This window comes from Pararge aegeria, chromosome 1 (assembly GCF_905163445.1).
Source record: "Pararge aegeria chromosome 1, ilParAegt1.1, whole genome shotgun sequence".
NCBI classification, from domain to species: domain Eukaryota; kingdom Metazoa; phylum Arthropoda; class Insecta; order Lepidoptera; family Nymphalidae; genus Pararge; species Pararge aegeria.
In genome coordinates this window covers 6,134,183-6,148,923 of record NC_053180.1, presented here as the reverse complement: position 1 = coordinate 6,148,923, position 14,741 = coordinate 6,134,183, and the positions used below count along the sequence as shown (strand labels likewise).

Here is a 14,741-nt window from a genome sequence, read left to right as displayed (position 1 = left end):
TAGCAAGAGTTATCCTTACCTACAGAGAACAATTGGAAAAGGAAAGCATTCCTCACTTCCATTTTTCAAGTGAAGTAAAACTATTTTGTATTCGATTAATTATGTATGTTGTATTTATTTTGTAGTAGTTGTGTATGCTTCTGTGCTAGTTATGAGCATGTGTGTCGGTAGCCTAATGTATGTGAGGTTTTAGGAAGTTCTCTTACTCTATTGAATTGATTTTCTAAATTATGTAAACAATGATTTAACCGAAAATATTGAAATTATTTAACCGTTGAAATTATTTAACCGAAATATTAATAGACTTTTTCGTGGTCTGATTTGAACTAAGTAACTAAGTCTGACAACCTTTCTTACGTTCGCTGCCTTAACGATGTGAGATATATGATAAGAGTTCTAGACAACGTTATAGAGCTTGATAAAACTCAGGTACAAACTGACTGACTTTCGGCGACAATGGATATCTAACTTTTAGTCAGAAAGATTTATTATTTAAAATGTCATTTTCGAATTTATATCTATCTCCCCGTGCGATGCCGGGGTGTGCCGATAGTTAGTCAATAAAGGAACTCCAGTAAGCGTTAAATTTTCACGGCCTCATTTTCCTAAATTTATCAGCTCTCGAGATTTCGCATGCGTTCATAAATTATTAAGCGGGTGAAGGTCTACTATATTTTTAACAACTAAAATTATTATTTTTATTTTAAAAGATAAAGGTAGGTAGGTCCTTACTCTTATAATCTTAAGATCCTATAACTATTTCATCAAATTAGTTTTTAATAGTTTTATTTTTAAATTAAAATGCTCAACCTATTACCGTCCCACTACAGAGCACGGGTTTCCTACCACAATGGAAAGGGATTAAGTCCGTAGTCGACCGCTGGTCCAGTGCAGTTTGGTGGACTCCACACACCTTTGACAACATTATGTAGAACTCTCAGGCATGCAGGTTTCCTCACGATGTTTTCCTTCACCGTTGAAGCAAGTGATATTTAATTGCTTAAAACGGACATTACTTCTTAAACTTGAGAAGTGCGTACCGGGGATCGAACTGTCCGAAGACTACTATACTATCACCCTCAATTAGTAAGATTATTTTCTAATGTTATACCATTTCAAGAATGAACCCTAGAATCTTGAAATCCGTTGATATGATAATAATGATGAAACTAAAAGAAACACCATAAAATCACTACATTAATTAATGGCGATAACACTTAACGAGTGCAGTTACACCTAACGATTATTTTACACTAAAATTACCACAACAATGCACAAAGTTATGCATTAACAATACGCATGAGCGTGTGGCCTGTATGAATAAATAATTATAGTTAATTGTTTCTTTAATTCATTGGCTGTATGTCAAAGACAATTCGGTTCATCTATATTGTAGTTTTTCAAAAGTAAACTAAATCCGCTTGTGAGATCCTCTCATCTCTTATCCTTTAGTATCGAGTTAACATAATGACGAAAATTTCTGCGTTCTGGTCTTATCCAGAGGTTCTCAAATAGGGGCCTGGAAATGCGGCGAAATGGTTCCAGTAAAGGATGGTACGGCAGTGTTTGCTTCGCGCTCGTCTTGGAGTAACGTCAATCTGTCAAATTTGAATGGAGAGTGTGAAATTATAAATCAATCTTCAATGTTTTGAACTTTCATCCTCTACTCATCCTCTTTACTCTAACGTCAATATGACGATAGTTTACATGAAAAGTTAACTCATCATACAGCGAATATCGAAAACATTGCGAACCTACTGTTGCGAAGTTATAATCATGTTTTATTTATATGCATATACTCGTATAAAAATACCGCAATGATTAGCCATCTTGTCTATTATTAATAGACTAGTCGTATAATAGAAACATATTTCTCAACACCACTGTGTCAAACAAGCATGTTTTTTTTACCGCAAAAAAAAAAGCCCCTTCACCTTGGCCCCACTCTCAGAAATGTGTCCGTTCCAACTTCCATATAGCGATCTTATTAAGCTTTGGGCATCCAATCTTCGAGAAAAGCAACTAAAATACTTCTATTTACTTATGCCCGTTTTCACTAACGGAGAAGTAAGAAACGCTTAATCAAAGAAGATTGCTAGGCACACATTTACCTTTTACCAATCGATTTTCAATAGGCAACTCATAGTATAACCTAACTTGTCTATGGCCGTAAGGTGTGGCATTTTATGTTTGTACAATCATATCGTGTGGAGTTTAAGTTATTAATAAAAAACAGAGTGTCAAGTGTCAGTTTCTGAGTCCCCTAAACATTACGATCTGCCGAATCTTTGAACGTCGTTAGACACCGTTTTTCGTCTCTGGGAATGACCTAAATAACTAGTCCGGCGATTCATAGGTTTAATGAAAACTGCCATTAGTTTCCTTAAACAGGTCAAATAATCTATACGCGGACAGGTCCTTGCATTGTACCAGGCTCAGATCCAAACCAACAGGAGTATCTACTGTAGTCATCGTAGTAGTAGTAGCTTCTGACTATGTGAATCGCCGCGCCTGAAGAGTTGTCGGCGACGAACACGAGCAAAACTATTCTTTATATGAAACCCTAACAATTTTTGAGTAAACCTTTGCCTTAGATGTATTAAATCTATATCTACTATTATACGCTCAGACGGATCCAGATTGCCTTGGAATCGGCAATTCACATTTGCCTTGATGATACCCAAATTATAAATGGCGGGAAACACGGAAGTCTGATTACACGCTTCCATTGTGAGTATCGTCAATTTAAGCAACGAATTATCGACTTACCGCCGAATGTGTACGCATTATTTTATTAACGTAGCTTATTCGTTTTTAAACTCTGAATTTATATATGACTGTACGTTAATTTCTGAACCCTGCACTACACCTATATAAAAAAAAATATGTCGATCTCTTGCTCTGTAAAAAACAAAAACAAATCTATCCTACGTGAACCGTACATTTTTATCTCTGTGCTAAATTTCATCCAGATTCGTTCAGCCGTTCTAGCTTCCACGCAAAATTTCACATTTATAACAGTTATTAGAACTTATACATGAAATCTAGAGGTTTTTAAACGACTTTGAATACTTTGGCTTGCCTCCTACGTCCGCCATTTTCGTCTTTATTTTTTTCATAAAAACGGCCAAGAGCATCACTTGAAGTAAATATACAAAAATATTAACACTTCAAATTCAAAAAACCACGTCGAAATAATTTCACTGTCATAGGGTTAATAGTTCTGAGATTAGCGCAGTCAAACTAACAAAAAACAATCTACATCTTTATTATTAGTATAAGAAATTTACATTGGGATTTCAAATTAATTGTACGTAGTCTAATAAAGTCACGGGCATTAGCAAATTAACTACAATAAAAGGAAAAATTAATGTCAAACATTCTACTTTTGTTTTTGATAAGTTAAATTGAGCTAATATTTTATATGTTAAGCGCACTCACGTTGATGTTTTTCACTTTAATGTACCTACAGTGTATGTTATACAAACAACAAAGATCTTTATAAGATTAGAAAGAGGTGTGGCGGTTAATGTTTGTTTCTTTAACTAAGCAGACAATTTATTTATTACAGTCGTTTTTGTTTTCTTGGTAATAGATATTTATTTCTTTCTATTTTTTTGCGATTGGCATAAGCTCAACAGCATGCAAATCATGAATAAATAAAAAAGTTAGAATTAAAATATTATTAATTACACACCTTATCTATGTGATAATCATTCATTGCATAGTAACTCTTATCTCGTAAGAAATCCTTCAATTTTCGCTTAGACGAAGAAAATCGGCGCGTCTCAATTATGCGTTTAGGTAAGTGATTATATAAAAGTGGACTACTTCAGAAAAAGATCTTTGATCTCGCATTATTATAGATAAATAGGTTTTATTGGAATAAAACTTAACAAAACGTCCTTGCTGAATAAGACTAGAAAATTAAAAACACAATTTTGTTCGCTTATTTGTAAGTCTGTCGACGGTTCAAAGGCCATGAACGTAAGGCCCAAATTCAAAATCCTTTTTTCAGTTATTATTTACTGTTTGATGAAAACAGACTTCTAAAGTCATCGCCTTTGAAATCGCTCTTCATCCTGTAATAACAACAACAGAATTGAATAAAATATATATTTTTTTTTTAAATATTATTTTCAATGTACTCTTAGAGATGGTGGCAAGAATTCTTTCGTATTTGTTTCACGATTTCAATGACAGAAATTCGAATAATTCTTGCAAATTATATTTCATTAATTAATAATAAATCAATAACACCGAGCCAGTTACGTAATGGCATAACTTTAAAGAGTTATTTGGCTAATTTTTATCTTCAAACTTTATCATTTCTACGTCATATTGATCAACTATCTTTCAAGCAACGCAATTCCTAATCGATCTATGTACTCGTCAAGAGTTTTCTATCATGAAAATGTCAACAACCTGTTTGATAAAACAGTTTGTTATCGAAGTACCTATATCTATGCGTATTTCGCAGCGCCGTGTTAATTCATTTTTCCACATACATCCGTTTAATGTATTACGTCTTTATTTCGAGAAAATATGTATACGTATACGGAATATCGGGATATTTATACTGTATTCTGTCGCGCTTCAACTGACAGCACCTTTTAAATGTCAGTGTATGCCTTGAAATACAATGCCGTAATTATTCTGACGTTATGGCACATTTATGAAAGGTCCCAAGGCCATAATGGTCTTTGGAATTGTTCATATGGTAACTCTCACTAGACCAGACGAAAGCCAAATAAAATACAATATATTTATAAAAAAAATGTCTTTCAACTAAGCATCAAAACTGGAACGTTGAAAGCCTCACTAAAAAAAGTTTGAATTTCCAAAAAAAGTGCAAAAGATAATATTCTTGATTATGAAGGAAGAATATTAAATACATAAAACGATTAGAAATCTACTTAACCTAATCAATAAATCACATATATATGATTGTATAATTATATAATTCGGAAAAGATTTTGTATAAATGTCTCTAATTAGTTTTACCATTTACTAGATACTTAACCAGACTACCTATTCTTCTTCTTTAATTCCACAATCGTCAATTTTGTTATTAACATAGTTACATATTAAGTTATAAAGGATAGCTTTTTCGAATAAGAACGATCTTATTAACGATGCTAGAAGGTGCTGTTTGTAGCTTAACCGAAACATCCTGGGCCACTTTCCAAACAATTACAAGACGACCTAATACAAGTTCACGGATAAGAGCACGAGCCTTCGCAAGGAGAAACCGAAACATCCCGAGTCACTTTCCAACCAATTATAAGTGCACCTTTTCGAGAACGAGCCTTCGCAAGGAGAACGCTCACGCCATCGCGAACGATCTGGACCTGTTAGTGGGGCGTTAAATTTATAAAGACGAAGAATAGACTTTTATAATCGCTGACTATATTTTTATAATACTTCTTACTAATACATGATGAAGATGTGGCGTGCTTGAGTTTTTAGCTTAACAGGGCGCGGGCGCAGTGGGAGTTTATTTTTTCGTGGGTATTTAAATATTTCATATCTCTTATTAACTTCTATTTTTGCGCTGTGATGTGGGAGTTTCAAGGTTAATATTCGATTATGTTCCAGTGCAAGTTTTTCGTTGAGATGATTGGTCACCACCGGCTAGCAAGTAAAGTTACTGAATAGGTGTAGGATCCTTTAATATATTTTATAGATATCTCTCTAGATCTTCATGTTCTCTTAGGCTGATAACTTTAGTTAAAACCAATTCAGTGCACAGACGGGTAATGGTATTTACCCATAATAATTAATTTACCATTTTAGAGTGCATGCGTCCTTCAGAAATACCGCAGGCTCTTGTACTATCGTGACTCTTATTTGCACTTATCTCGGTGATAATTTTATATTTATCACTTATAAAAATATAATTAGATAAATAATTAAGTAGGTCCAAGGTTGTTTCTATAATAAAAAATTTGTTAAAATTAGCACAAGAATGTTTATTGTATAATGAGGCCCGAGCATAAAATACTTGCAGAAAAATTAGTATGAATACATGAATACACTTTTATTGTACACCAAAGAAAAAAGTAGTTACAGAGGTATAACACAATAGAACAAGAGGATACAATAACTAATTAAAAAATTAAAAATCCTTCACGCCACGTTCGTCTTTTTGTTATTTTAAGTCATTTAAGTCATCTCGTTTAAAATGTTGCAGGAAAATTCTATCATGGTTATAAAAACGCGATTGCAGAGGCCTTGTGTGCTTTTACGCCCTTTAGTCATGATACATAACTCAGAGCATGGATGGATAGTTACCGACAGTTCTAACATGAGCGCCACTAGATAATTTTCTACCATTTTTACGTCCTATATCTGAAAGTCGAGACGAGTAACTGGGATGGTGGATACACATAATAATCAGCTCGTGGTGTTCATTTTAGTACTACAGCACGCCTAGCATGGTATCACACTTATATTATATCCCGGCGAGCACCAATGCTTAGAGAGTTCATCAAACTGTGGGAGAAGATATAAGTTGGTCCTTGCCCAGGGAGAAAATCCTCTCTCTCGGGAAATGCCCAGAAGTGATACGTACGGAACGCAAGAACCGCATAAAAAATAACCTTATCGAACCATCACGAATAGTATTCATTTACACTTTAAAAATGTCGACGTAGCCTTCATATGACAGTAAGTGTTATTCCTAGCTTATATTAAAGACAGATGTAATAATCTGCTGATACCTACCCACATTTTGTAGCAGACAAGTAATACATCAATACCTAGCATTTTCGATCAAATCCGGGTATTCCCAGGATCATTCAAACATGCCAACCACTAGAACAACAAGGCAGTCCGATCACCACATTATCATCATGCAAATAGACACACAAAGATTTTAAACGCTCATAATATACTCTTGACAGCAAAAATCTGGGTAGCTGTATGAACTTAGTATGTAGGTATCCATCAATGTAATAATTTGTAAGTTTAATATTAACCGGTTCAGGATCCATATATTATAAGAAGTAGGTACGGTTACTTATTCTGTGATACGGCCACGAGTCTAAATATATCGGTCAATGTCGGGAAGCACGAAGGAGAAATGGATCAGGTCACGCAATTCATTATAGGCACATTGTCCATAAATGTTTTGGGAAAATTAAACTTAGGCCTTAGGCGTTTTATGAAAGCGGGGCAAGAAATATTTTCAATTCGCCGGTTACTTAGGCGCACGAGGTGTATAGAAATTTAGAAAGAAAGAAAGAAAGAATGCCTACCGCGAGATCGAACCCAGGCGGTCAATCAACCCAGTCTACGGAGCACCTAAGGGAACCGAGCACTTAAACTTGAATAGGAACGAATGTAGCCTAATTTTCAAGATCAATCACGATGACGCCACGGGCCACCTATAAATCGATTCCAAGACGTTATTTACTTTAGCCTAGGTATATACTCGCCATTATCCGGAATTTACAAGCTTACTAACTTGTATAATTGCTTGGTTACGATTATAATATTATGGAATTAGGTACCTACGTTACAACCTTATGTTAACTTGTAATCAGTTTCGGCGATATCTTTAATTATAATCAAGCCAATAACGTAGTTACGCATAAAACAGGTCTATAGAGTCCCCGAATCCGAAGGTCGTTGAAACTGAAAACGTACTCGTTACCCCGGTAACCGTAGCATATAAACACACTTTGGAGGTCAATCTTTCGTAGATTTATATTACCTATAAATGTATGCTGTATCCGGCCACGCTTCGCTACTCAGTCTGACATTACCTCCCGTTCCCATGGGAACTTAGGTAAAAGTATTTACAAATACTTTTTTTAGTAGAAATGCAACGTTGTGTAAAAATTTCAAGTAATTTCATCGACGCGACGCGACGTTTCGAATATTGGGACTAATTTTTGTATACTAAGTGTATATTTCATAATCATCATCATCATCAACCTATCACCATCATAAACCTATCACCATCACTTCAAGGCAAGCCCTTAGAAGGTGATGATAGCTAGGCCGTAGTCCAACACGCTGGCCTAGTGCGAATTGGTTGACCTCAAACGCCTTTGAGAACTTAATTGAGAAATCTCAGGCGCATTAAGTTTCCTCACGGCATTTTCCTTCAAAGCAGGTGATATTTCAATGGCTTCAAATTGAAGTACCTATGTATCATTATCACATTACTAGAAGCAACTGTAACGGCCTGCGAATGTTATTTTTTAAATTTGTTTTACTTGTAAGCTAGCCCCTCACATCGTCCCGCTCATCGCTAAATGTGGCAGGTCTTTAGGCTGGTAGCAAGCCGTGACCGAAACCTCCCACCAGACAAAAATGCTTCTAGTTAAAGTTTAAAATGATGCCATGTTTACATAGCCTGGGGATTATATACATTGAATTTTAATTCTTGTTTTACATAGATAACGAACCACTCGTTTCTTGTTTGTTTATACCTGTACCTCACATCGTCCCGCTCATCGCTAAATGTGGCAGGTCTTTAGGCTGGTAGCAAGCCGTGACCGAAACCTCCCACCAGACAAAAATGCTGCTAATTTAAGTTTAAAATGATGCCATGTTTACAAAGCCTGGGGATTATATACATTGAATTTTAATTCTTGTTTTACATAGATAACGAACCACTCGTTTTTGTTTGTTTATACCTGTTTTACAATCTCGCGATGGTTTTACAATGTACATCTTTGTTAAAGTACCTTGTCGGTCTGTTGGTTAGCATGTTCAAATATGGAACACGAATTCAGGGTTCGATTCCCGGGTCGAGCAAAAAATATTACCATATGGGAGTTAGGAATTCGTGGTAGCGTTAAACCGTTAATCCCGGTAAATATTACAAGCTAATCGATTATTATATATTATAATAATCATTTATGCTCTAAAACTCTCTCCTATGAGAAAGGAGGCGTGTTCTTAGCAGTGGTACTACTACTGGTGCTTAAAAAATAAAAACAAGCGTCTATCCGTGATTTTGGAATAACTCTGCCTCTTACGAATTCGATTAAATTGGGAACAACCAAAAAATACTTGTTGAGGTAAATAAGGCTAAACACTAAATATGTGACAAAGATACATACATAATATACAAGGCAAGCACCAATCAACCTTATTACAATCAACAATACTATATAATAAGGGGTCATCTATTGATTATTTTGGTTTTGGATATTTGGGCAACTTAAAATTTGGGTTTTAAGACCCCGAAGAGGTGGACGGATGACATCAAACGAGACATAGGGAGCCGCTGGACCTAAGCGACACAAGACCGTGGTATTTGGAACTCAATACAAAAGACCTATGTCCAGCAGTGGACGTCCATCATGATAATGGCGAAGAACTAAAATTGGATATGGAAATGTGCAAGAACTAGTGGCGTGCATAGTGGGTATGCACAGGGTATGCAGATGATATAAAGTGAAAATCTCCAGTACGAGTTATAAAAAACTTCAGGATGTAAGAGTTATAAACAGCCTACCCTCAAGTATTTATAACTCATACTGGAGATGTCTTCGTTTTATACTACTACTGCTACTGGTGTTTCTTGTCGGCTTCTTCTCGGTAGCATCTGCCTTCCGAACCGGTGGTAGAGTCACTACACACAGACAGACTTGACGTTTCAAAAGTTCTTATATTAGGCCTACTTGAAATAAATGAATTTTGAATTTTTTATATCATCTGCATAGCCTCTATGTACGCCACTGAGGACTACTAATGTTCTGAAATCGAATCCGGACGACCTTTTAAAGAGTGTGACGTAATCAAATTGTATTTTTTTTATAGCAATAATAGAGGAACCAAGCAGAAGGCCCACCTGATGGAAAGTGGAAAGCCCCTGCCTATCAACAGAGTAACACTCCGCACGGCATGCAAAGAACACGTCCTACAAATAGCCCCCCTGTGTCCGTCAGCCTGAGGAGTAAGGGTTAAACCTCATGTGCCAGTAATCAGTGGCGAGCACAGGGTTTTTGACCAGGGTATGCATAAAGAAGGCAGATGCCATAAAATGGAATAATCTTTCGCATTAATGAGTTAGACAAAAATTTTAGGGTATGCAGAGCTTTTGTGCATGTATGAAGTGCACGCCACTGCCTGTAATAACACCGGCAACCACGCCCTTCCAACTGAAACACAGCAACGGCCGCAATAAGCATAGTAAGTAGTACGTCCCCAAAAGGGCTGTCACTAAAAGCTCTACTGCTATTGAAATTTCGATTACGAAGTTGCATTTTTTTTAATGTATCAGGAATCATTATTATTATAAATTAGTAATAAAAAAAACAAAAAACAAAAAAAAAAAATATATATATATATACTCATAGATAACTAGTTAGGTACTCCACATTTTCGATGTAGCTAACTTTTACAATATTTTCTATCGAGAATATTTAACTGGATTGTGTAAAATAACGATTTAGTCAGATATAAGGTCAACAATAACATATCTTTTTTTCGCTGTGAATAACATAGAATATTAATAGTTTAAGTAAATTTAATAAATTAATAGTATTCAGCACCTTAATAAGTTTCACAACCTTATTTGCGCCTCACCTCCAAAACAGAACTCTATGCAAAGTGACCGAGAAAAAAACAACAAATCGAGTGGTTAAATCATTTTCAGTTGGTAAAAGGAAGTACCTACATGCAGTTCCAACCTTAGTAATGACCATTTTCGGATTAAATAATGTAAATATACTTTTAAGTTTTGGAGGTTGACGCTACCTTCAAATATGCAGTCATAAAATTTATCTAAATAGTACAATATACTCGCTTTCGTTATATATATTTATATACGAATATTTTATTGCCTCTATGCAAGGAGAATAGCGGGGCTGCCGCGCCAGGAACTAGGGCCTGTGGTTTATTTCTCCTTCCCATAAAGTTATACCCGATAATGACCACGCTGGGCAGGCGGGTTGGTCATCGCAGGGCTATACTAATCGCACCGGCGTCGCTGCTGCCCGACTTTAGTCTGTGCCATTTGTTAAGCCTAGCCAAATCGGCACATAGTTCGGAGAAAGAATGGCCGTTGGGGCCCCAAGGTTTTGGAATGGCAGCCCCGCACTGGTAAGCGTCGACCCCCAGCGTTGGAGGCAGCCGCTGGATCCAAGCGGCACAAAACCGTGGAATTTGGAACTCCCTACAAAAGACCTATGTGGTGGACGTCTATCGGTTAATATGATGATGCTGATGATACAAGAAGAAGATACATTTTATTACATACATCCCGGACAAACATCGTGATACTGCAAATATATATAATAGACAAGTATCTTGGTAAAACGATAAAATTTAAAATGTGACCAATATATATATATTTTTTAAAAATGTACGTACATAAACTTACCAGATTTAAACTATTTACGAACATTAAAATATATTTGTTTGTATGTCGATTATTGTGAGGTGATGATTATTTATTTCAAGTTTAATTTTATGTAAACTTAAAATAAATCTACGAGACAGTCAAACGCGTCCCCGTCTGAAAACTTTGGTTACTATGAACGCTGTTTTTCGCGGGCATGCTAATGGTTTATTATAAGTACAAACAATGGTAACTGTCGGCAAAGGAATATAATCAAATAACGGTTTATTGTATACAGAAACAATGGCAAGCGTCTTCAATGAAATATTAATAATATCAAACGCTTATGTTATACAACGTGTAACGGAATTACGAAATGCTGTTGAATGGTGCATAAGTATATTTAATAAGAAATCACCCTGTAAAAATATTAAATCAAAAGTAGCATATTTATTTTTCCATATAAACGAATTCAAAACATTCTAAATGTTTACTTATGACTACCCTATTGAAGATTAAAAGACCGACACGTGTATAGTACCTACGCTATGCGAAGCGTACGTAATAAAGTGACAGGAGTCACTTGATTTTACTTTTGCATGTGATGTTAGGGCTGTATCTGATTCCTTTCAGTAAAAACTATGGCAACGTTTTACTCAAAAAGTATTAGCGTTTCCTTTTCAGAGATGAGTTTCAGTAACAATAAATAATGTACCTCTAAAGCCTCTGAAGTATTATTTCGGTTTTCATTTACACTTTGTATACTTAGAAGAACAGAAATGGCGATACACCAATTTAAAGGGTGCGTTTGTAATTTTAACGAAGTGTCTTATATATTGTATGCGATCTATTTTATTTTTATTTTATGCTTTTTATTACAGTAATCTGGGCCTTTAACTAGACGTTAGTTTAGTAGTGATCTAATCTATTTATATTAATAACAAAAGGAATTATTTTTATATATTAATAATCGGCTTCCGTAAGTTTATGTCCGCCAAACTTACGACGTACCTTGTAATGTTTTACATATAATATACGGAAGAAGACAAATGTAATGGAAATTTGAAATTAAGATTCTAAGATTGGATTGGATAGTTGCTAGCAGTTAGGACTTCGGCCTCACTGTCGATGTCGGGGCGCCGAGTTCGAATCCTATAAGCACGCACCACTAACTTTTCTAAGTTATGTGCGTTTTATGCAACTCATATATCACTTGCTTCAACGGTGAAGGAAAAGATCGTGAGGAAACCTGCATGCCTGAGAGTTCTCTATTATGTTTTCAAAGGCGTGTGGAGTCCACCTATCGGCCAGCTTGGTTAAACCTTATCATGTGTGAGAGACCCGTGCCCTGCAGTGGGACGGTTTGATAATAATGATAACCTGGATTAACACATAAGCTACGATTTATACTAAAAACAAAAAAATGCGAACGAAGCTGCGGGCAACCGCTATAGTAATGTAATAACTATTTTAACCAACACGGGCTATGAATATACAGAGATGTGTTAAATAATATTCTTTAAAAAAATATGACAGATTCTAATACAAACAAAAACAAAACAATCCGAAATCCCTAAACCAATGTCTACGATGGTTAAATCAAAACTGACCTGCATTATCAGATCCGTTAACCATCCCCTAACATCGCCGGACTCCTGTTCAGGTGCAATTGTCGTCGAGAAAAATTCCGTAGGGGTGAACAATTCCGTAGGCGTGAAAAACTCCGCGGGAGTGGAAAACTCCGTAGTGAAATCCGTGAAATTCATTTTTGTATTTTAAAATCCACAGTCACATTCAAAAGATGTTACAAAAGTAACAACCACTCGCGCCAAACACAGCACTGACATACGCCCGCCAAATCCGAACGCATATTTGTATGGAAACTGATAAAGTAATCTTAACACATCTGATAATATTATTTTATTATTTACGTGCTACAGGCGGCTCGGTCGATTGCGTGCGACCAATCGCGCGTGGTTACGCGAAGTGACTACTCACTCAATACGTTAGTTTTAGAGGAAAACTCGCGGCATAATTTAAGTAAGTCAGTTGAAGGCTGTGGTGAATTCTAAAGCTATGGGCTTTACTTATTGTTACGATTTATTGAGTATGATTTTATAGTTTAGCTTGATTATTGGCGGCGATTTTAGGGAGTAAGGTATGACTACACATTAGTAATTTTATTCGGCGGCGTATTAAAGCTATAGGCTAATTGTTAGAATTTACATAAAATTAGTAGGTATGATTTTATAGCTAAGCTAGATGATTGCCGGCGACTTCGTGTAAGATATGACTACAGTACCTCACAAATTCTTATTTCGTTTTAGAGGAAAACTTGCAAAATAATTTAAGAGTCAGTCAGTTGAAGGCTGTGGGGAATTTAAAAACTATACTCATTGGTACGTGACTAACGTTATGGGAGTTAAATTTTAAACCGACGAAAATGCGTTTTTCATGATTCTTTTTTATTGGATTCTTTTTTATTGGATTCTTTTGAATTTGAAAAGAAAAACATATCCTATGGATAGCAAAAGAGGTTATTTTGATATTATTTGTTCGCCCACAGTATTTTTCACCTGTAAACACTACAACCTGATGGGGGATTAAAGTTCTGATGATGAAACCTGAAGACGATAGATGGTTATAAAGTGAACTCTATAATATAAACTCCGCAATGGTTTACAGCAGCTGTTGTGTATTCAGAGTTACTGCTTTTCGGATTTTCTTTACTATAAGATGTTAATGTCCGCAACTTTATACAAAGAATTTCTTGGCAGAAACCCGCAACATCTAATAACTTTTTGACCCGACGCGGAAAATCGAACCGGGAACATTGTGATCTGCAGCCCAACATGCTCACTGCTAGATCAACTAGTTTACAAATAAATACACATAGATTTATTTTGATTAACGTTGAGCCGAGACTGGAGTCACGGTCAAGTGTAGACGGTGCAAAAAATTTCGACCAAAATAAACAGCACGCAAAAAATGTAATTGGAGGATATGCCAAAAGTGACAAACGTCACGTCAAATGAAAATATGACGTCATTAGCCTCATTCTACGTAAATGCCGGGGAGGGCGTGGGCAATTTTGAGGGGGGTGCTTGATTAAAGCTGGACGTATGCGATATTAAGGTCGTAGCTCACGTAAACAATATTGCTCCCGCAAAGTACCGGCATGGCTCCGCCGCAAATCGCGTTGAAAACTATAACAGAGTTCACTGTCCAACCATTATTTTTTTTTAAATAACTGACGGGCCAGCAGTGGAAAATCATCTCCCATGAACAGAGCAACAATTCGCAGGGCATGCAAGGAACACATCTTTGCAAGTTTCGCCCTGTGTCTATCAACCTGAGTCGGCAACCACGCATTTCTGATCGGAACACAGAAATAAGCTGCCAATGCGGATACAGCGCGCTGACCGCTCATTTGAAGCTT

General features: G+C 36.1%; 1 protein-coding gene across 2 annotated transcripts in view; it reads right to left on the bottom strand.

The window, feature by feature from the left end:
* Positions 1 to 14,741, bottom strand: part of LOC120637836 (transmembrane protein 165) — a 40,493-nt gene that overhangs the window by 11,662 nt on the left and 14,090 nt on the right. Inside the window, exon 1 of one of the 2 annotated variants that reach the window (XM_039909870.1) lies at positions 12,913 to 13,268. The exons of the other annotated variant lie outside the window; for it this stretch is intronic. Within the exon in view, the coding sequence (XP_039765804.1) occupies positions 12,913 to 13,068 (156 nt within the window). The 5' untranslated portion in view covers positions 13,069 to 13,268. Of the gene's footprint in view, positions 1 to 12,912; positions 13,269 to 14,741 lie in introns of those variants that run through there. 2 annotated transcript variants of the gene reach the window in all.